Below are 23,907 nucleotides of genomic sequence, written 5' to 3'. Positions count from 1 at the left end.
AGCACAGTCTTACATTGGGAACTTTCAGGACCATAGTCCTAGTAGTTAAGGGAAGGGAGGAGTATCAAGCTGAGAGAGAGAGAGAGAGAGAGAGAGAGAGAGAGAGAGAGAGAGAGAGAGAGAGAGAGAGAGAGAGATCCCATCCCCAGGACTAGAAAAGTCAGGAAATGTAGGCTGTATTTATCTGAATTCCTTTTGATCTGTAAGAAGTGGATCCAAGTCTTGTGAGTCCTTTGATTCTCTGAAGGTTATATCAGCTTTTTTCTTTTCCTTTTTTTAGTTTACAAAAAGTCCTAAAGGTTTTAGATATATTAGCATTACCAATCTGAAATCCATATTGTAGAAAAGTCAGTAATAAGTGTCTACAAAACAACTGGAGTATAACTCACACCTTTGAGCCCTAGAAAAGCTGTAGATTGGCTTAAAAAGTATGAACATTTTTTTTCCTGTCTAGAGAGCCAAATATAGCTTGATGAGAAACACCTTAAGTCTGTACTTAGAAGACAATTAGAAGAAATTTAAAATCTTGAACTTGTGCCTAAACACTAAGTAGATCCTGGTAAGTTCATGAGAATGCTGTTGATCAGTGTTAAAACTCTGAACTTTTGAAATCCTAGTATAACAATAGTTTAGAAGGGGGAAACAAATCAGAACCATTCCCCATTTTTCTCATGCATTAAATCACTTTCTTTCACCTTTACAACTTGCATTTACACATCTGAAATCATTTTCTTTCTTTCTTTTCCAGAGCTGAGGACCAAACCCAGGGCCTTGTACTTGCTAGGCAAGCGCTCTACCACTGAGCTAAATCCCCAACCCCTGAAATCATTTTCTTAGGCAATCAGAACTTACATAGACTCTCATATCCTCAGACCTTATATACTTTAGGACATTTTCTTAGACCCTCAAAACTTGCATAGACTTTTAACCCTTTTCTTTCCATCTAATAATTTACCGGAGACACAGTCGCTGCCAATCACATTCCTCTAGTGGAAAGTTACATCTGAAGCATGTTTATCTTTTAATATGAAGCCTGTTGGCAAGGCAAACCTGTCTAGCCTTTCTCAACAGGAGACCTAGTAGTTCTAGAAAAATCAAGGCTTGGTTTTTATATATGAAATCAGCTAACAAGGTGGCAGTAGCCTTGGAGAAGAACTTGGTTGCCTGCTGCTGCTAAGCTGACAAAGACATAGTCAGCCTAGCTGTCAATACCACCAGAGATCAAGGAGGATAAATGACAGTAGAAAGTATAATCCAAATGTCCTGTGTATCAATTAAAATAACAGAGACTAGTCCATTACCCAGATGGTCATATCAGGCTCCTGGTCTCATTGGCATTAGGGGCAGAAGTACCAGGACAGCATCAGTCTTCAGCCACCAGACCCAATAGATGAGAGGCTTTTCCTGTGGAGGAGAAATATGGTGGGGACTGACCTTACTTTGTCTAGGCAAAGGGGGGCAATGAACTCTCACTGTCCTGCTTGTCCACAGTTTGGGCTGGGTTCTGGTGGCTGACGCAGCCTTGGGGCAGTCTTTCCAAGTGGTTAGCATTACCATGATCCAGGTGGAGTTTTCATGGTGCCCTATCATCTTCTTTGCAGATCTCGGGGTCACTGGTGGGAGCTGTGGGTCTCTGTCATGCTAAGTTTTTTCCATTAAACATTTTAATACCATATTCATCAGATCTCTGACAAGTTTGAGGACCATTATCTATTAAGTATATCTGAGGTAAACAAACCTAGGCTTAACCTTATAAAACACATATAGGAGGCTAAATAAAGCTCTTTCCTATAATTAATTACATTAGTGCTTGGCATGACTACAATTATAGTTCTGAACATATTAAAGAATTTGATCCTTTATGAGGTGGCTATTTACTTGCATGTCTTAATCATCTTTCACAGTTTACAAGCCAGCCTTAAATAATGACAATTCCTGAATTGAAGCTCTTTTTAGTATCAAATAAAACTTTGAACTCATAAACACAATCCACAGAGAGACTGGGAATGTTTCTGATCCTTTGATAGTGCACTGTTACAGAATATAACAGTTTTTTTTTAATATGATTCAGTTTATCAAAAATAGCTTAAGCTTAACAAAGTTAGGAAAGACAAGGAGGCTAGATGTACATTCTTAAGCATGAATAGACCCTGGGTAAGGAGTAACATTCTCTAAGTCAGTAGTTCTCAAACTACCCAATGTTGTGATCTTCTCCCCCAACCATATTTTTCGTATGGGAGGCCCAGCTCCTGGGCCTCTGCTGTTTCTAATGGGAGGCCCAGCTCCTGGGCCTCTGCTGTTTCTAATGGGAGGCCCAGCTCCTGGGCCTCTGCTGTTTCTAATGGGAGGCCCAGCTCCCGGGCTTCTGCTGTTTCTAATGGGAGGCCCAGTTCCCGGGTCTCTGCTGTTTCTAATGGGAGGCCCAGCTCCCGGGCTTCTGCATTTTTCTTATGAGAGGCCCAGCTCATGGGCTTCTGCTGTTTCTAATGGGAGGCCCAGATCCTGGGCTTCTGCTGTTTCTAATGGGAGGCCCAGATCCTGGGCTTCTGCTGTTTCTAATGGGAGGCCCAGATCCTGGGCTTCTGCTGTTTCTAATGGGAGGCCCAGATCCTGGGCTTCTGCTGTTTCTAATGGGAGGCCCAGATCCTGGGCTTCTGCTGTTTCTAATGGGAGGCCCAGATCCTGGGCTTCTGCTGTTTCTAATGGGAGGCCCAGATCCTGGGCTTCTGCTGTTTCTAATGGGAGGCCCAGATCCTGGGCTTCTGCTGTTTCTAATGGGAGGCCCAGATCCTGGGCTTCTGCTGTTTCTAATGGGAGGCCCAGATCCTGGGCTTCTGCTGTTTCTAATGGGAGGCCCAGATCCTGGGCTTCTGCTGTTTCTAATGGGAGGCCCAGCTCCCGGACTTCTGCTGTTTCTTAGCCTCCCATAAGAAACAATGGAAGCCCATAAGTGAGGCTGTCATAGGAACGGCAGAGGCCCAGAAGAGCTTGTAGGCTCTTCATGAGATCAGAAGTGTCTCTGCTGCCGAGACAGCCCATGTTAAGTTTTACATTTTACTTAAGAGAACAATGAAACAAAAATGCCCCTTATCTGCAAGACCCTTGTCCAGGGACTAGTATTTCTTGAAACACCGAGGGCTGCTCTTTAGCGAGATAACAAGCCACATGTTTTCACTTCCCCAAACACATCTGTTTGACTCATCTGTACCCAATGTGCTTGAGCCCACACGCCCTGAGGTTCCATGGCAGGAAGTGTGACCGGATGTACCCTGGCCCGGACTAGATGCTGGCAGGAGGCGTGCAGGAAGGAAGTCAGGGTGTATGTTGCCTCTGATTGGACCTGAGGGGAAACGCAGTGAATTGTGGGTTTTCCTTCTTAAGCCCTTGCAAACGTGACTTGGGGCCATTTTCGGGGAACCTAGGTGTGGACCTGGGCAGAGCCCATGCACCTGGCCACTATTTAATTAAAGTTTGCTTCAAATTTGGCTTTAAATTGTGGTAGTCATCTTATTATTGACCATCTTATTATTAACATTTCCTGGATCCCCCCAGAGAGATTCAGACCATCTATCGAAAATTCTAAAGCTAGACTTTCCCTCTGGAACTCTGGGGCTGGGGGGCTGCTTCAGGGGGCATGTGCCTTGAGATGGTCCAAGGCTCAGAGCCGCCTTTGGTATGTGGATTTTCAGGGTGAACTCCCACGCTGAGAAAAGCAGCAAGCATCTGAGGAGGCCTCCTGGTGAGTCATAGTCGGGTTCTGTTTTGTGGGATGCCTGGGATGTGGAGGGGCTTCAACAGGACCCCAACATTCTCCCATCCAGGACAAATAGCGAGATGTCACACACATACCTGGTTCTGGTTTTGGTTGGAAACTTTTGTCTGTGTCCCAGGGAAGGCTTTGTCTGTCTGTTGGAAAGTTGTGTCTGCCTGCTTTGTTGGGAAGTTTTATCTCTCTCTGTTTTTCTGGGTATCTGTAAGTTTTATTGCAAGCATAGGGCTGAGACAGAAATAGGTCAGACATTTTTGCTGTCTCTGCTGCCAGTAGTCTCCAGCTGCCACAGCCACCATGGCTGCTCCTACGGCCAGGGCTCAGAATCTATCCCTGGGCTCTCTGCCCACAGGTCATCAGGCGTTCAGATGTCCTTTGGGCGTGAATAACAGTAAAGTTGTTTTATGCTGTTTTATTTTATTGGAAAGCTGGAGCTAGAGTTGGCTTATGGCTCTTCCTTCTCTATTTAAAAGTTTCCTCTGTGTCCTGTGTCAGCTGACTCACCTTAGACCACGACAGGGAAAAGAAAGCGGATCAGTCCAAAAAATTAGATTTGGTTTATGTGAGCATTCTGTACCTCAGTATTTATACGTTTATTTTACTGGATATGGCTAAAAGTCTATGGAATCTATGAAAAAAGTTAACTTAAAACTACTAACAGTGGGGGTTGAGAGTTAAAACTCTATGCACAGGTAATCCCCCCCCGAGCTGAGGACCGAACCCAGGGCCTTCCCCTTGCTAGGCAAGCACTCTACCACTGAGCTAAATCCCCAACCCTGCATAGGTAATCTTAAAGGAACCATGTGGCATGATTCCATTTTGCAATATAAGCAACTCATGTACTGCCACCATTTAGGCAGCCACATGGCTGGCAGCCATCTTTGTTAGGGCTGGGGGAAGATGGATGTCATGTGACTTTACTACCATCTTGATTAAAGGTGACCACATGGCACAGGTCTACCAAGGAGGTAACAACAGGTCTCCAAGGTATTTTGGATTAGGATGGAATTTTGGATAATTCATGTTTTGTCTTGTCTTGTCCTATTCTGTCCTGTCCTAAAAACAAGGTTTGTGAAAGATGGGATTTAAAAACAATGTTTGTTTAATAAGGTAATTAAACTGCACCTCCATGCCTTCATATGCCAGAATGTACCTTGTGCTGGCAGCCAAACTTGGTAACATAGAGTCACCCAGCTGGTGACGGTTTCATCAAAGACATGAAAGGGTCAAGGGGAGCAGCTGAGGCTTGCAACAGTGTGGCCGGGCTACAGTTCCTAGAGAGAGCCCAGTTGCAATGGTGGACCCTAGCAGTTTTGGAAATGCCGGTGCCATGTGACAGTCACCAGAAGCATCAGCCACAATGAAATGGAGCTGGCTAGGATCTAGAGGGCAGGCCGTGTATATGCTGCTGAGAGCTGGAACAAAGAGGTGATCTAACCCCTCAGGGAAGCCCAAAGGATTGTGAATGAATCCCAGGTACTGAACTTTGAATTTGTTTGCACTCTTGGAGCTTGGTTTTGCATTATGTAGATTGTGGCTGTGCCCTGTATCTTCCCTCCTGAAGTTAAAAAAGGGTACTTTCCCACAGATGCTGTATTTTATACATATACTTGTATGAGGACATTTTCAAAGGCAAGCGTTATAATATATTTGCTACTTCATCAGACTTTGCTTTCATACTTTAGTACACATGTGCTCAACTATACACCCCACAAAATTTTCAAAGGCCTTGAATTAAAATATCAATCATTGCCCTAAGTTTGCCAAACTAACCTGTACTAAGAACTCTACAGTTTGTTAACTGTGCGGAAAGTATTACATTTGAAAGAACAACAGGAACTTTTTAGAGAGAAGTGTTAGCAGAGGTTTTGAAGAATAACCAATAAACTTGGCAATTGCCTGTAATGCTTGAAAGGGGTACTCCATGGGACCCCTTTGGCCAGTGATTTAACAAGATGTAACCCATTCCTAGTACTGGAGATTTTTACTTAGTGGCACAAGATATTTAGTTGGGCATATATGCAAAGGACTCTACATCTTACTGTAGAGATACTTTCTTATTCATATTCATTGCTGCTCTATTCATAATATTCAGAAAATGGAACCATCCTGGATGTTGATCAACTGATGAATAGATAATGAAAGTGTGGTACATTTGCACCATGGAATATTTTTCAGATGTTAAGAAATATGAAAATTGCAGGCAAATGGATGAAGCTAGGGGGGAAAACATTTTGGGTTAGTTAACCCAGACTCCCAGAAACAACTCTTATATGTTTTCTCTTATATGTGGTTGTTAGCTTTTAAGCTTTCAGTGTGTATGCTACAATCTGAAGACCCACAGAGGATAGGTATTACCGTAGTTAGGTTACCACTGCTGTGATGAAACACCATGACCAGAACCAACCTGGGGAGGAAAGGGTTTGTTTGGTTTGCATATCCTGAATCACATACACTGAGGAAAGCCAAGGCAGAACCTCAAACCAGGCAGGAACCTAGAAGCTGATGCAGAAGCCATGGAGGGGTACTGCTTACTGGCTTGCTCCTCATGGCTTGCTCGTCCTGCTTTCTGATAGAACCCAGGACCACCAGCCTAGGGCCTCTCTCATCAGTCAGTAATTAAGAAAATGCCCTACAAGCCTGCCTGCCTACGGCCCAATCTCAAGCATTTGTTTTCCAGTTGAGCTTCCCTCCTCTTAGATGACGTTAGCTTGAGTCAAGTTGACATAAAACTTGCTGGGACAGGCACTAGTAAAGGACAGGGGGAAAGAAGAGGACCTCCTGAGGAAGGGGAAATAGAGTGCAGTGATAGGGGGAAACTGGAATAGGAGGATTAAATATGCAAGGCAATGGAAGAGCAGGGTACAGGAGGAAACATGGGGAGGGACAACTAACTAAAGTCCTTTTGAAAAACCACATGGAAACCTACTACTGTATAACCTTCTTAAGGCATATACAGACATGACAGACATTTAAATGGAGTCACCTGTGTCTTCATTTTCAAGTTCAGGTGAAGAAATGGTTCAGGGTTAAGAGTGCACACTGATCTGGGATAGGAGCTGGAGCCACAGCCAATGCCTGTAACTCATGTGCCAGGGAACCACAACACCCCTGGCTTCTGTGGACACCCACACTCTCTCTCAAATAAAGTAAGTCTTTAAAAAAAATTAAAAAGTTCTAGTGATTTCAGAAGCTGTTGGGGAGAATTTGTAAACATGCAGGTGGAGCACCCCAAAAGTTACTACAAAAACAGAAAAACCTTTCTGGAAAGATTGGGTGTTTCATGGATTTTCTTAATATTCTCTAAGTCTTTGATGTTTTTCATTTGGAATTACCCTGGTGATGGCTCCTGGCCCCCAATATAAGAGTTATAGAAGGCTACAGCAAGGGTCAGAATGCCAGTTCCAGTTTCTGTTGCTGAGCGATCTCTGCAGAGTGTGTTAGTCGGCTCCGTGACAGTGTGCCATAGACAGGCCATTTATAGGGAGCACACGGTTTTATAGGGAGCACACAGTGGAGTAAGTTTTTCACCTTGTGGCCAGATGCAACAAGATAGAAAAGCCAGAGTTCTGAGGAATCTGTCTGTCTACACTCAAGTTCTAGGGTTGTAGACAGGTATGCCTTCATTGTGGGCTGTCTCGTGGCTGCTAGGACCCAAACTTAGGGCTTCACGCTTGGGCAGGAAGCACTCTACCCACTGAATTATCTCTGTGGCCCCTCAAACCACATTTTTTTTCAAACCACTTTTTAGCAGGGTCTCCTTTAAGAGTTGAGAAGCCTGGTGCAAAAGGTAACAATGAAGGTCCCCATGCCCTGTTAAATAACACACCCAGTGTATTTCGTTTTATATTTTCATACTTATTTGCATATTTGAGCATCTTCCCGTTTTCCTACTATGACTACTATAACCTGTCACAGAATTGAACACGTATAAAGTCATGGTTTGGGGCCAGAAAGATGGTTCAGTGAGCAGGGCTCTTGCTGCCAAGGGTGACAATGTGGTGGAGTGAGAGAACTGACTCCTGCAAGCTGTCCTCTGACCGCCACACTTGTGCGTGGCATGTGTGCCACACCCCAAATAAATGAACGTAATATTAGTTTAAAAAAAAGATCATTTTTATAGAACCGAGAATCATAAACTATTGATAATAACTAAATTGAACATCCACATTGCAGTTCTGTTGCTGGGTCAGTTATACTTGAGTGGATAATAGGTATAGACGTACCCCAAGAATTACTTTTTCTTCCCTTCATGTTAGCAGAAAATCACTATATAGTTATAATTGAAATTTCAACACAATTTGATCTCTGTTGATAGCAGTGATCTAAAGTAGCTATGATTTAAGTGGAATGTAGTGTGTTTAAATGAGGTCAAAATCTGAGTATATTTGCATTATGAATCTGAAGAAAAATAAAAGGAAGATGATTGATACCTGGTATTACTGGACATAATACTTAATTATGTAGGAACATATAGGGTTTATACTGTGTAAAAAGCATTTGACAAACTGATTAATTTGTCTTTTCTCTTGCCTAAGTGCTTCCAGTGATCAATTCCTTCCTGCTCTCTGAAGCTGGACGAGCTCCTGATGTCAATCGTGGTGCAGACTGTAAACCATCATAGAATCTTGACAACTGCTTCGTCCTTCTATGCCATCTTAAAAGATCCACGGGGAGTCTTCTCCTGGGCCTGATGAACGTAAAGAGTAAATGTGAAGGGCTACCACGTGCTGCTCTGCCAGGGCTGTGCTCTGGACCCAGGCGCTGGGGCTCCTGGGGATTTCATGTATATGAGAAGGAAATCTGTGAAGGGCTGGAAAGTACAGAGCTTAAGACAGAGTATCACAAGGAACCTCTGTGGGAGGGTGGAAATGTTTCAGTCTTGATGTGTATCATATCATGATCATGTCAGTTTATATGTTTGTTCAGATTTAATAACTGTACACTTGATATGTGTGTTCTGCTTGTATTCAGCAAAATTTTGTTAGTATAAAAATAAAGGCTACAGAGAACACTTTTAATTATGTAAACTAAGAGTGTTTTGTATTTCTATTAGTGTGTGTGTGTGTGTGTGTGTGTGTGTGTGTGTGTGTGTATAATGTATACAGATGCACTCATCCATGTGGGCATATATGGAGGGTAGAGGTTGATATCAAGATGTCTTTTTTCTTAATCACTATTTGTTCTATAACACCACATGTCACTCTCACCTCAGCCCCACAATTCAGCTCAGTAGTTGAGGAGGGCTGGAGAGGTGGCTATAGGTCCTTTTCCCTGATCACAGAAAAACAGAAATGGTCAATGACAACCCAGGTCTGAGTCACCAAAGCAATTCCGTGTCTAGTCACAGTGATTAATCTGGGGATGACCACTTGGGGCAATGAAAGTTAGGACCAGGGTTTTATTGAGACTGTTAGAAAACTAGACTTGCTATTTTTTTCTGCTGGGAATTCTAGCTGCAAAGGTGATGCCCAAGTCCAAGGTGCCATGGGCCATCACAGATACAGAGTCACAACAAAGACAGATTGACTCCTAAGGACACTAATCCAGAGACCTTTAAGGCTGTTCTGTATAGTCTTCCATTTCTGTACCAATATTATCCCAGTTGTACTTAAGCCAAGTTGATTAAGGTTGAATCAGACTATAAATTCTCAGTGGAGGGACTCCAGGCTGATCAAATTGTCTAGGCAGCTCTCACTTTAAATTCAGTAAAGATACAGTCCCTCTATCTCATTTACCAGCTGGGTTATTATGTTGTAAACCTAAAACTAGAATGCCTTATGTGAAATTTTTGCTTGAAAACTTATCATTGCAACTGAGGGCACACAAGCTTACCACCTTCTAAACTGAGACAACAGAGGCAAACCAGGAAGATGAGAAGACCACAAAGGCTACCGCAGAGACGATCTGAGCTCCAATCAGCTCCTCTCAAACACTGTGAAGCTGGATTTACGCTTTAGCACTGAACTTGCCAGAGTCTAAACTGCTGATGCAAGCAAAACTGCACACTGAGAACGTGATGTTGGAAGGTAACAGAGAGCCTGCCTGCTTAGACATTTCTACAAATAGCAGGGATCTCTGCCTCAGACTGCAACCGACTCTTAAGTATCATTCTCCATTCCACTGCAACTTGGGTTGCAAGTATCATGGGAGCAATGATGCCACCAATGCCACAAACACAGCATTGATAAAGAGCAGAGGATGAAAATGAATAAGCCAGTGTTGGGAACGCACATTTTCAAGACCCACCCCTGCGCTTCAATGTTTTCAATATTCAGTATCTTTTTATTTGATACTTATATTTGATGTATAGTACAAGTTGGGATACTTTATTATTATAAAATTTCTGTCTCCCCAGCTACAGTGTGAATTCCTTCAGGCACAGGACCTTATCTTCCTATACATACAATAGATCTGACATAAAATAGATGAAAATATCTGGTAGAAGCGAGAGAGAGAGAGAGAGAGAGAGAGAGAGAGAGAGAGAGAGAGAGAGAGAGACAGAGAGAGAGACAGAGAGAGAGACAGAGAGAGAGACAGAGAGAGAGACAGAGAGAGACAGAGACAGAGACTGTGGTGGTATGGTGTTCCCCAAAATATTGTGCATGCTAATAAACTTATCTGGGGTCAGAGAACAGCCACAATATTAAACATAGAGCAGAGAGGATAGGCAGTGGTAGCACACGCCTTTAATCCTAGCATTCCAGAGGCCTAAATCCCTCTGGATCTCTGTGAGTTCAAGGCCACATTGGATACAGCCAAGCATGGTGACTCATGCCTTTAATCTCAGAAAGTGAGCCTTTAATCCCAGGGAGTGATGTCAGGAAGCAGAAAGGTATATAAGGCGTGAGGACTAGAAACTAGAAGCTTTTGGCATGGTTAACCTTTTAGGCTTTTGAGCAACAGTTCAGCTGAGAGCCATTTGGATGAGGACACAGGATCACCTGAGGAACTGGAGAGGTGAGGAAGCTGTGGCTTGTTCTGTTTCTCAGATCATTCAGTGTTCACCCCAATACCTGGCTCAGGTTTGATTATATTAATAAAACTCTTTAAGATTCATGTTACAAGAGACAGAGACAGAGACAGACAAAGAGGGAGGAAGGGAGGGAGAGGGAGAGGGAAAGGGAGGGAGGCAGGGAGGGAGAGAGAGAGGGAAGGAGGGAGAGAGAGAGAGAGAGAGAGAGAGAGAGAGAGAGAGAGAGAGAGAGAGAGAGAGAGAAGATTTTTAGAAGGAAAATTCTGATGACATTACCTAAATATTCAAAGACATCAATTCTTGTAAACTAGCCAAGCCTGACAACGCTTAGCATCCAAGATCAGATGATATAGGACACATCTAGGTCAGTATTTTAATGTGAGAAATGATGCCTTACCTATGGTGATATTTTATTTTATTTGTACTGAAATGTGATTTTATTTGTATGTTAATAAATAAAGTTGCCTGGGGGTCAGAGCTAATAACAAGCCATAGCAGAAACTGGGCAGTGGTGGTGCACGCCTTTAATCCCAGCTCTTGGGAGGCAGAGCTAGGCAGATCTCTGTGTGTTCATTGGAGACACATGCCTTTAATCTCAATACCAACCATAGAAGACCTGGAGGTCTGTACAGACAGGCAGTGACGAGGCGGTCATGTGGTTGGGTTTATAACCAATGAGAAGACAGGATAGAAAGTCTATAAAAAAGATAAACAGACAGGAAGTAGCTCTCTTGCTGAGGACAGAAGCGGCAGTGAAGGATAAGGTTTTTAGCTCTTAGCTATTGCTCTGACCTCTTGGGCTTTCATCTTTGCATTGGCTCTGTGTTTCTTATTTAGTAAGACGGTTACACCTACACTTACCTGTGGATAAGGCCTCCTCCCAAACATCTCCCTCACGAGGCTGATGAATATTCCAGGATGTTTGGGGAAGTAAAGAGATCTCTTCAGGTGATGCTAATCTCATGTCCATGTCCATGTGATTGCTCTGGAATAGGTACCGAGGGATGAAGCAGATTTCACCTTGTCTGAAAATGTCCTTGATGATCTCTTCCATGTCAATTTCATCTTGCATGCTCAAAAAGATGGAAATTCTTTTGGAATTCTGATACTGACTGTGGGCAATCACTTAAGTGGAAAATGATGGCAATTATAATTTTTAAGACTATAGTTTTTATAAACTAGTAACTTCTCTTACTAATTTCTCTCTTTTGTCGCAGCCTTTTCTAAGTAAAAGTGGTACAGTGAGTTAATGCTATGTCTTGATACCTGGCTTTTATTTCCATACTCAAGATTTGCATATTCAATGGTCCCTTTATCTCTCTGGTAGGCCTGTAGTCTGTATGGAAACTCATTAAGAAGACATGAAGTGGAAAAGCTGTCTATCTTCAGAGTTCCAGATGTGATCCCAGTTTCCAGTACATGTCAGAGACTTACTAGAGGATTTTGGTTTATTTTCTCTTTGAAATTTGGATCTCACCAATTTTCCAGTCCTTGGGTTGTTTGGCATTTCTCCCACCAATTTTAGCCCTTTTGGCCCAGCCAAGACCTAACCTTCCTGACCTCTGCAGAAGCTTTACTACATTTAGAATGATACACAACTCAGCACTTCAGTCTGTAGGAGGCTAAGTCATGAGTCAATCACTGCTTATGTGTCCTAAACCAGTCCACAAGCTCCCAGAGAACACGCCCTATAACAGTCTCTACCAATGCTATTCTGTTCAACTGGGTGTTCAGAAAGTTCATTAAAATGGGGCCAAGGGGCTCCTCGTATAAGAATCCTTATTTAGTAGAATCACTCATCAGGCAAAGGGAGCTAAGTTTTGCTCAAAACCCTAGGAACTTACCCGACTCAGAAGTTGGCCCTTAACTCCCTTTTTTCTCTATTCCTTTTCTTTCTTCCTTCCTTCCTTCCTTCCTTCCTTCCTTCCTTCCTTCCTTCCTTCCTTCCTTCCTGTCTTTCTTTCTCTCTTTCTTTCTTTCTTTCTTTCTTTCTTTCTTTCTTTCTTTCTTTCTTTCTTTCTTTCTTTCTTTCTTTCTTTCTTTTTGAGACAGGGTTTCTCTGTGTAGCTTTGCGCCTTCCCTGGAACTCACTTTGTAGACCAGGCTGGCCTCAAACTCACAAGAGATCCGCCTGGCTCTGCCTCCCGAGTGCTGGGATTAAAGGCGTGCGCCACCACCGCCCGACTCTATTCCTTTTCTATTCTCTCCTGTCCTCTAAGCTAAGAAGAGAAGGATAATGCAAACACAGCTTACAAATATGACTGGCAGAAAGATACAGTAAAGAAAGCCAAGTTACATGTAATAGTGTGACCAAAATGAGAACAAAATGCCTCCATCTTAGAAATAAGGCTTTCTCCATTTTAGGTATAGGCCTTGAGTTACTGGAACCAGTCAACCCAGAAATTAGAAAGTGCAAATACAGAGTCACAAGGTATTCATTCGGTGATGACTATTTAACCAACGAATGTTCCAACCCTGGTTTCCAGGGTAAATGACCACAGAAATGTCCCCACCTGAGGGCAGCCAATGAGAAATGGTGACGGGCAACCCCTTAGAAGTAAGATTAAACCATGATTTCTAGAAGTCCCTAGAAGCGAGCCAATCAGAATTGTACCTGTACTAGCACCCCTAAATGATGTAACCTTGTGGTTTTTGCCTTTAAAAACTGAGCTTGCAGACAGGTGGGCACTTCCTTCAGCCTCCATTGCATTGGATGTATTGGACAAAGTCCCTGCCTAGGCTTGTATTGCTTTCAGATATCCCGGATTAAACCTTGCTTTTGCATTCTGGCATACTGGTCTTTGGTGGTCTCTCTGGGGGTCGCGATCTGGGCACAATAATACAAAGGGAAGAGAGAAGTGAAGCAAAGCATACCAAACCAGGGCTGAGGAAGAAAGTCAACTCCCGGTTTCTGAAAAGCTGTAAAGCTGTTGGAAGGCTTGGCATAAGTGAAGAAAATGGAAAGGGGGAACCCAGATTTGGAGGAGGCCCAAGGCTTTGACACCACTTATTATATGAGAAAGTACTTTTCTCAATCTCTTTAAAGCTGAGGATAGAAACCCAAGAGCTGAATAGGCAGTAAGGCACACAGCTACAATTCTGTGTGAGACTATGCACACGCATTTGCCTTCCTGCCTCAAGCCCACTTACATGCTATTTGTTAAGAAGGGAGGAAAAAAGGAAACCCATCATAACAATGAAGACAACAAAGCAGAAATTTGATTGATTCCTGTAAGACAGAGGGAGAACGAGACAGCATTTACAGACAACGCAGCCCTAAAACATGGACACAGGAGGCAGGCAGAATCCATTCTTCCCTGACAATTCCGACCAGTGTCTACAAAAATGGGGCTTCTTGTAGCTAACACACTTTCATTCATAAGTATACACAGACAAGAAGGGCCAGGAGTTTCATTCAGTGGTAGAAGGGCTTCACTACCATGTTCAAGGTTCCCAGTTGATGCCGAGTACCCCCAAAGGACATAAATATGCATAGCCAATAAATGATTTTCAACCATTTTGAAAAGCCAAAGTACAAAATAGAAAGATTTCTAAAATGAAAAATGGAAGGAAAAAAATGATTCAGTGTTAAACAGATAATTCAAAAAAAAAGATTATTTTTGATTTCTAGTTTTCTCAGACAAGCTGAAAACAATAACTGAATCTATAAAACATCAATAGGTTGCTATGGAAAGGAAGCAATAAGAAATAATTATTGGAAATTAAAACCACGATTAACAAAATGAAAACAATCTAGGAAGAAATCCTGCGTGGGAAGACAAATTAGGAAAAAAATAAAAAAAAATGTTAAGAGACACAGAAGATCAATCTAAACTTTTTACTATCTAATTAACAAGAATTCCTAAAAGATCCAGAGGAAAACTAGTTATCAAGATGTGGTGGTTTGAATGAGAATGGACACCATAGGCTCATCCATTTGAATGTGTTCTCAGTTGATGAACTATTTAGAAGGATTAGGAGACGTGTACTTCTTGTGGAAGGTGTGTCACTCAGGGTGGGCTGTAGAGGGCACAAAGTCCTTGTGCTCACAGATAAGCACTAGGGAAACCAGGAACGTTAAACACTAAGGCTTGTCTCTTCAAAGGAAGAGATGTATCATCTCTTCTCTGCCCATAACGCTGGGAATGATTTGGTTAATAACCTGGTGACCTCTGAACTATCTCTATGGCCAGACCACACATGGTTCTCCCATATTCTTATGTTTGTCTCAGTCATCCTCCCCAGACCCTTATCTTGAGCGTTGTTTCTCAGCCAGTAGAGCCCATCTTTATGGGAGATGTCACACGTACTTTACAAATGAGAGCAGAGGTGGTTAATAACCTTTGCACTATCTGTATGACCAACACCACACCAGCTCTTCCCCCAGACCTTTAACATGCCACATGTAGTCAATCTATACAATCCATCTTAATGAGAGAGGACACATGTACCTTGGAAAGAGTTTCAATGTAACCATGTCTTAAGCTTTGTTGTACACACAGGATTGAATTAATTATCACCAGAAAACTTTTTCTCAAAATGTGCTGTGCTTAAATATGCCTAACATAAACTGTCCTTTGTTAGCCTCTAGAAGTTTGAACCAACAACAGCCACTGAGTTGTGTTGAGGAAGGCTTACTTCTTGCTTCACACTGATGAAACCCTTCTGGCCTCTGTGATTACAGAGATCACTGGAGTGGGTTTTGAGGTTTCAAAATCCCACAGCCCATGACATCCAGTCAGTCAGTCTCTCTCTCTCTCTCTCTCTCTCTCTCTCTCTCTCTCTCCCCTCTCTCCCTCTCTCTCCCTCTCTTCCTCCCTCCCTCCCTCCTTCTCCCTCTCCCTCCCTCCCTCCCTCCCTCCCTCCCTCCCTCCCTCCCTCCCTCCCTCCTTCCCCTACTTCATTTTGTGGATAAGATGTAAGCTCTCAGGTACTTCTCCAGCACCATGCCTGCCAGCCTGCCTGCCTCCATGCTTCCCACCATGATTACAGGCTAGTCCTCTGAAACTATAAGCAAGCCCCAAATTAAATGCTTCTTTTTATAAGTCGCCTTGGTTATGGTGCCTCTTCACAGCAACAGAACAGTAACTAAGCCACAAGATATAATACATAAATCAAAAACATCAGTCTCTAGATTGGAAGTCATAGATCTCGAACAGAATGAGGAAAAAAATAATCAAAAACTTGAAATCAATTGAGCAGTCAAATGGGAGTTGTTGGGTCTAGAGAGACGGTTCAGCAGTTTAAGAGCACTTAATGCTCTTGCAGACAACCTGGATTCAAATTATAGCAGCTACACTGGGTGGTGGCGGCGCATGCCTTTAATCATAGTACTCTGGAGGCAGAGGGTGGCTGATCTCTGTGAGTTTGAGGCCAACCTGGTCTACAAAGGGAGTTCAGGACAGCCAGGACTACACAGAGAAACCCTGTCTTGAAAAACCCAAACCCAAACCAAACAACAAAAGAAAACAAAAAGCACCAAAAAACCCAAAACAAACCAAAAACAGATTACAGCACCTACATGGGGGCTTACAACCACCCTTAACTATTTCCAGGGGATCTAGCACCCACTTCTGACCTCCAAAGGCATCAGGTGCACTTGTACGCGCGCACACACACACAATGCACTTACACACATGCAGGCAAAACATTCATACATATGAACTAAAAATAAATAAAGGTTGCCAATCACATTGGTATTTTCTTTAAAAATAATTTAAGGATATAATCTAAAAAAGTTGAGAAGAAAAAATACATAAGAAAGAAGGCAACGAGTTCCAGATACAACCCTAACTCAGAAGCAGAAACCGGACTGTGCGGATGCAGTTGCCTCACAACGTGAAAATTAATCTACCCCTAGATGAACACAGATTATTACAACGACACAATTTAAAACTAGAAAAACAGACCCAAATTCAGTGTTCTAAGTATGGAGAAATAAAATGTAGCACATTTTTGAACAGCTGTACCACTGAGCCTTATCTGCAGCCCTCCAATTTTTCATTCACCTGCTTCCTCTGCTAGATCTTCTGATCCTTCGGGGGCAACGATCATCTTTTTCATCTCTGTAACCCAATACACAGCAAAACGGTTTGCTACTAGGTGATAAACACATGGGAATGAATTAAATTTAAACCGGGAGGTGAGGGCGTGGATCGACACTCTCCGCATCTTCTTAAGCTCGCAGCAAGGCCTTTCCTCACAATAACAAAATAACTCCAAACGTGCCCGGGTCCAACCTCCCTTAGAAGCTCCGGGGCTATCCACAGGCTCCGCCCCCTGCCCTGGGAAGCCAGACAGGCGCCAGGAGCATAAGTGCGCCTGCGCAGACGCGCGAGCCGAGCCCAAGCTTCCAGGCGTTTAAATCGGTTCTTGCACCTTCGGCGTGAGGAGTGGGACTGGCGCAGCCGCTCCTCCGCACTTCCGCCCGCAAACGCTGCTTCAGCTCCGCCCGCCCGCAAACGCTGCTTCAGCTCCGCCCGCAGGCTCCGGGCTCTGGGCGCTGCTTACAGCGGCCACTGCCGTCACGTGGCAAGCACCGCCCAGGCCACGCCCACCACCTTCTGCCGAGGGGGCGTGGCCTCTGTGGACCGACGGTGCACCGGCCTCTTAGGCGTCGGAGCCGGCCCCGTGTCTGGTGGCAGCGAAGGGCAGCATGCTGGGGCGTCCTTGGCCTTTCCTGCACGGTAGCTGGGGGGACTGTGCACCAAGCCCAGGACATTTACCCTCCCTCACAGCCTGCGGAGGTAGCCATGCTTCTGCAGAAGGTCCAGCAAAGGACTATACTTGCGGACTCGGTACTCGTCTAGTTACCTTAACGGTGTGCAGTGCGGGGCTGAAGAGGCATCAGAAGAAGGGCAGTGTTATGCCCAGATTGTGACCCCCCAAAGAATCCACCGTAGACCTTTGGATGTCCAGAATGCAACAGCAAGGTTTATTCTGCAGATACAAGTCTAGACAGGGACTCATTCCTACACCCAATACAGTGAGGCAGGGAGGAGTGCTCTTTCTTGGGGAAGTTAGTTTTTATAGGCAAAACCCATAAAATTTCTTAGAGGGGAGGGGGTTAGTACGGGTCCATCCTTGATTGGTCAAGTTTTTCTCGGGCCTGGACTCGATCTTATTTTATCTTATCTGTTTGCCCTGTCAGGAGTTTTACAACTCATCTCCGGGGTCTGGTCTTGTTATCTCTGGAGAGGGGCATCTCGTGGTTAATTGGTTACCATCAGACATCCTGACTCTGTTCTTTTGTTCCTGGGGCTGGCGCCATCATTTCTGGGGACTTGAAACTGGCCTGGCCTAAATCACAGTCCCCAAAGCTGCCACTGAATACTTTAGGTACAGAATGCAAAAGTAAGGTGTTTTCTAAGTCTCCAGGGAGGCTCTTCCAAACCTCTCACTCACAGCAGGGAGGTGGGGAGAAGGAGCCTCCCCTTTCTTTATGAGGCTAGATCTTAAAGGCACAGACCATATAATTTATTTTAACCCACATCCCTTTTTAGTCTTTTGGTCGAATATCCTGACTTTTCCAAAGTCCCTGTAGCAGATACAGCCACCTGGGGAAAAGGGGTCTAAGTTCTTATCTACACTTAGGAATCCTGGTTTAAGCTTCTCTTTGTCTGTAGGGGATAGAGTGGGGGGTTTTACTGAGGTATCACATTTCCCCCCTTTCTTTGTTCCTAGAGGGGCTCAATCATGAGCCCCTAACTTGCTCTAATTTAAGAGATTTTCATGTTCTCACTTCGGGGTTTGCACATGACTCGTATTCGGTGGTCCTGACTTGTGTATAACTCCGTTGTACCATGAGTTATATGCTGCCAAGCCTGTTTTATAAATTGTACTTGTCTGTTAAGGGTATAGGGCCTGAGTAAGATAATGAGGATCACTGTGGGCCCTATTAGACTTGCCTCTATGTTAGGGAGCTTTTTTGACCCAGCATTTCAGCCTTACTGAAGAGGGAAAATGGACGAAGTGTTTTCTTCTGGAACTGCTTCAAGCTGGCACTGGGGCGCAGTTATCGGGCGTGGGGCAGAAAGCTGAAATGCTGGTCAAAGACTGGGCAAGGGGCATTTGTCAGAAGCATGTAGCTGCCTGACCCCATAGGGACAGGGAAGAATCATGTTAGCTGGGCTGGTCCATGTCAGCTTTTAGCAAGTCTGGAGCTCACAGTCATCTGGAGCAATGCAGTCAGCAACTGAAGCTTGGAGGTGACTGCCAGCCAAATGGAGATCTGTTGAGACAAATTTAAACTAGAAACAGAAGTTAAAATTTATGAACTTATTTGGAACCCCTAGGTCCATATCTTTAGTAATGGGAAAAGCACTAGTCCCAAAACTATGAGAGAGGAAAATACTATCTTTAGGAATACTTATCTGGGGTCCTTCCGACCTCTGTGAAGTGGGTCTAGGTTTTATGACTCTTTTGATCCTTTGAGGCCTACTTACAAAATGACATAAAAGTTTTAGATACGTTAGTATTACTAATTTGTACTGAAATCCATATTGTAAACAAAGCAGGTAATGGGTATCTGTAAAACAGCAGAAGTGGACTCATACCTTTGAGTCCCAACAAGAACTACAGATTTGGGTTAAAAGATTGTGCATTTTTCTTCTGTCCAGAAAGCCAGGTATAAATTGGACAGAGATTTTTGGCCTCATGAGAAGCACTTTTAGGTTTATATTTACATATATTTAGATGACATCTAAAACAAATTTAAAATGTTGAGCTTGTAACTGAACAATAAGTAGTCATTGCTCTATCAGCTCATCAGGGCTCCTAAATGTTAAGCTCTGAACCATAGAGCAAGAGAGTAATCTGAAACATATTTTATTTTAGACTCATATCCGAACCTTTATGATTATTTAAATTTTTACATCTTAGAACATTTTCTTTTAAAGTGAGATAACAGGCTAGCTATGGCCTTGCAGAAGGATCTGGTTGATGCTCCCATGCTGACAAAGTTAGAGCTAGCCTAGCCATCAGTACTATCAGAAATCTGAGAAGGATAATATCTGAGTGCAGACCAAGAAGCTTCCAATCCTATAAATTACAGGGACCAATCCCTACCCAGGTTTCTGGAGCGTTGGAGGCACCAGTCAGAACAGCATCAATCTTCTTTCACCATCCGGCCCATTACGATCCTGTTTCCTGACTTCAACACCAGCAGTTCCATCACAAGCTTCCCATCAGTTCCTTTATCAGGCTCTAATGTGACCATCATTTTTTCATCAGGCTGGGGGATGCTTTGGAAGAGACAATGTTGCTCCCAGATGAACTGTCCAGTCAACTTGATATCTACATCTACCTGGCCAACCCTGGTGACATTATCTTTGATGTGGTAGGGAAGACATTCAGATATCAAGGGGTCCTCATTTAGATTTATCAGGTTGGGAGTCTTTTACAGTACAGTACCATCCTCTCGGACAGCCATGCCCATCTTAGCCAGCAATGTTTTTCTCTCCATTCTGAGGGCTTTTGTCTTAGGAAGCTTTTTTTTTTTTTTTTAAGTCTCATTTATCTTGGCAATAATCTTTTTCCGTCTCTTGTAGCCTCTCTATGGCCTCCTCAGGCCCAATCTGGGGCTCAGCACTGGGGAAGAAGGAGGGTTCCAGCTCCCCATTGTGTGGAGGAGGAGACTAGGGTGAAGCTGGGGTGGGAGGAGATGATACCACTGACAGAGCATCTCTAGGACTGTTCTCTTTTACCTTTAGACCTCTTAGGGCAGAGGCTGAGAGTCCCTGAGCCATCAGCAGCTCCCAAAAATGTGCCACCTCCTTCTGCAGCTCTCGGGTAAGCCAGGCATTGGGGCATCTTGCCCTGTGGTCAGTGTAGCCATGATCCAGGCAGAGACGTTGTGGTGCCTTGTATGTAATCTTCTTTGGAGACCTTGGGTCACTGCTAGGATTGGAAGCCTGTCTGATATAATAAGCTTTTAGATCAACATTTAAATGCCATATTCTGCAGATCTCTGAAGTATGAGGGCTGTCCAAGTGTATCTGAATAGACAAACTTTGATTCTAGTTACTTGTTTCAAGCTCAACCCTGAAAACATATGCAAGGGACTGAGTAAATAAGTAAACATATCCCTGTAATATTATATCAGTATTTATTTATCCTGATTATAATTTAAAAAGAACTCAATTATTTATGACTGACTATTTATGTTCTTTAATAGTCTACAAAAGTAGCCTAAAAACAATGCTTTTAAGTTGAAGCTCTTCTAGCATCAAATACAGGTTCAGTAAAGAAACCAAAATAAAATATCATTATATAACATTCTGAAGCCTGAACATACCTTGGGTAAGAAGAAACATTTTTTAAGCCATTGGTTTTTAACTATAAAAACTGTTCTTAAAAGACTGAGATCTCTCAAATGTCTTTCACCATTGCAACTAGACTGTTTTTGGAACTCTAGTCCTGCCATACATTTGCAAACCTCAGCTGTTTCCTATGATTCCTTTATGTTGCAAAGTTTGGCTGCCAGAGCAAGGTATATTCCTGTATATAAAAGCATTGATGTGCAGCTTTAATATTAATTAAATACCTTATTTATTAAACATATGTTGCCATCTATTTAAATTCTCTAGAAACTTGCTGTTGAACACTTGGTAAAGACATAAGTATTAGGTATTAACCCGAGTAGATCTTTATAACCTTAGTAAAAGATGGCTGCCAGCCACATGGCTGCCCATGAGGTCACCAGCCAAGATGGAGGGAGCCACGTGGTTGCTGTTTAAAGCTCGTTTTTTTTAAACAATAATTACTTGCACACATACATACAGTTGGATCCAAGTTACATATATACATACAGTTAAAGCTTGCTTTCATTTTCAAGTCATATACCTGTATACATACATACATAAGCAGTTTGCAGAATCATTAGCCATTTTTAAGATGAAAACAAATAAGAATTAACTTTTAAATTCAGTATTTGCAGGTATAAGAAACCATAACAAACAGTTTACATCACATCCCCTCTGACCTTCTACAACCTTCCATGTACCTTCAGTCCATTCCTTTGATCCCTCAAACATTTACGCTAGACAAATTTTACTTTTTCTTTTCCTTAAAACAGTAACTCTTACCAAAGTCGTCCTTGTGATTTCCCTCAGTACTCTAGAATGTATTGTAAAGTTGCAATATTTTAAACAAGAACAGAAATACATGCATATACCATAACAAGAAGAACTCTGAATTTGCATCAGCACTATATCATAAACAAGAAACTGTTAGTTAAACTTATAACATAGCCATGGTAGCTTATCAATCATAGGCAGTGACATTTTATTCTTGGAGCCAGACCTTTATAACTTATTTTAATAGCTTGCATTTTATATAAAATCTTTATATCTTAGACCCTATATAAACCTTATTTAAATCTTATAATTTATTTAAACTTTAAAGTTGAACTTTAAAGTTTTATATTTTTATATCTTTTAACTATTTATTTAGACCCAAAATATCATATATTTAAACCCTCATGACATGTTTAAGCCTTTAAATTTTTATATCTTAAACTGTTTTTTTAAATCAAAAATCATTTATTTAAACTTTTATCTTAACTAACAATAATTTGAAACCAATTTTTTTAAATGATGGCAAGTATTTGTAACACATTGAACTCAAATGACCAAAACCCATGTAAATTTTTGTTTTTCCTGTGGAAACAAAAGCATAATTTTCCTAGTATCTTGAACTGGTAACCTTTTTTTTTTTTAAGCAAAACCAGGACAGAGAAGGGTTAACAAGAGAAATTCCTGGCTGGCAGAAGAAACCTTGAAGTTATCACAGTAAAGGAAGGGAGGGGGAGCAGTGGTCATAAAGTATGTCCTTGGCTGCCAGTGTTCCTGAAAAAAAAGTTTTTGTTGACTCCTCTGACTAAAGTCAGATTCTCTGTTCAGTGTTCACACAGTTGTCAGTTGCAGGCAGCCATTGTCTTGTCCAGAGCAGGACATGAGAATCTTAGCCTACCTGTACCGAGAGCACGCACCCCCACCCTCGTGAGAGCAGCCAGCTGCCTGCAGTCCTGATAGCAAGAGAGCTAGGGAGGGAGGGAGGTGAGTAGCAGAAACAGATGATCTTTACACAGACAATTCAAGTACCAGCACATCAGCACTGAGATGATGATGGCCTCACTCACAGCAAGCAACCCCTCGATTGCGGCTCGCACATCCTTCTGGTGGGCTAGGCAAAGGTCTAGTGGAGAAGAAGGGGACTGTCCCATAGCGTCCGTCACAGTCAAGTCAACAATGAGAACAGTTAACACACTACATACAAGACCAAGGGCACACGAAAGAAAAACTTTGCCGCAACGAGACAACCAACAAAGCTCCAAGGACAATGACAGCCTGATGTGCTCTGTGGAGAGTGACCCTCCAGTCTCAATCATACCATAAACAATCCAGACTCGAGGATCTCTGTCCTTGATCAAACAGACATCAGGGGGCTTTCACATCCCTGTCAATCAGACATGTACCTTATTTCTTGGAAGAGAAACAGAGTGTAAAGTAACAATGACCACAATAAAACATACAAAAAAACCCCACAAAATGGCTCTAACAATTTCCCGGGACAAAATACAAAGTGGCACTTTTTCCCACCATGGGGAAAGGTACCCAAAGATGCTCCTCTCCTAAGCACTCCCTGGAGGAGACTCCCAAAATCAAATGGTCACCTCTGAGGTGACCCCAAATGGCTCGGGACTAGGGGGTCCCTTGCCCAAATGAGGGAATGAGACGTCTCTCTTTCCCTCCCAGGATCACTGTCCGGACACGTCTGACCCAGTGAGGGCCTGCAAAGTACAAATCGAGTCCGCAAAGTACAAATCCTTCAAAATACAAATCAGTCAACCGGTGCAAAACATAACGAGACAAGACAGAGACAGAGACAAGACAGAGAGCGCTCTTACCGGTAGATGTCAATAAACCTCTGGACCCTTGAGGGTCCCGGTGGGGTCTCTGGGGTTTCCCGGCCAACGCACCAAATGTTATGCCCAGATTGTGACCCCCCAAAGAATCCACCGTAGACCTTTGGATGTCCAGAATGCAACAGCAAGGTTTATTCTGCAGATACAAGTCTAGACAGGGACTCATTCCTACACCCAATACAGTGAGGCAGGGAGGAGTGCTCTTTCTTGGGGAAGTTAGTTTTTATAGGCAAAACC

The 23,907-nt window shown here is 43.0% G+C and overlaps 2 protein-coding genes across 7 annotated transcripts in view; both read right to left on the bottom strand.

Moving 5' to 3' along the window:
• The window catches only part of LOC143268054 (5-formyltetrahydrofolate cyclo-ligase-like), a 49,967-nt gene extending 32,799 nt beyond the window's left edge, over window positions 1–17,168 (bottom strand). For 3 of the 6 annotated variants that reach the window (XM_076548521.1, XM_076548519.1, XM_076548520.1), the window contains exons 1-2: window positions 16,754–17,168; window positions 11,607–11,870 (exon numbers count right to left, since the gene is read on the bottom strand). In XM_076548521.1, coding sequence (XP_076404636.1) covers window positions 11,607–11,870; window positions 16,754–16,916 — 427 coding nt within the window. In that variant the 5' untranslated portion in view covers window positions 16,917–17,168. Of the gene's footprint in view, window positions 1–1,301; window positions 8,460–11,606; window positions 11,871–16,753 lie in introns of all 6 variants that reach the window. The other 3 variants (XR_013043637.1, XR_013043636.1, XR_013043638.1) reach the window with 2 other exon arrangements.
• LOC121821659 (immunoglobulin lambda-1 light chain-like) overlaps window positions 1–23,907 on the bottom strand; it is a 755,041-nt gene that overhangs the window by 674,142 nt on the left and 56,992 nt on the right. The gene's annotated exons all lie outside the window — the stretch shown is intronic.

This window comes from Peromyscus maniculatus, chromosome 12 (assembly GCF_049852395.1).
Source record: "Peromyscus maniculatus bairdii isolate BWxNUB_F1_BW_parent chromosome 12, HU_Pman_BW_mat_3.1, whole genome shotgun sequence".
Lineage (NCBI taxonomy): Eukaryota > Metazoa > Chordata > Mammalia > Rodentia > Cricetidae > Peromyscus > Peromyscus maniculatus.
This window is presented reverse-complemented; position numbering and strand designations above follow the sequence as displayed.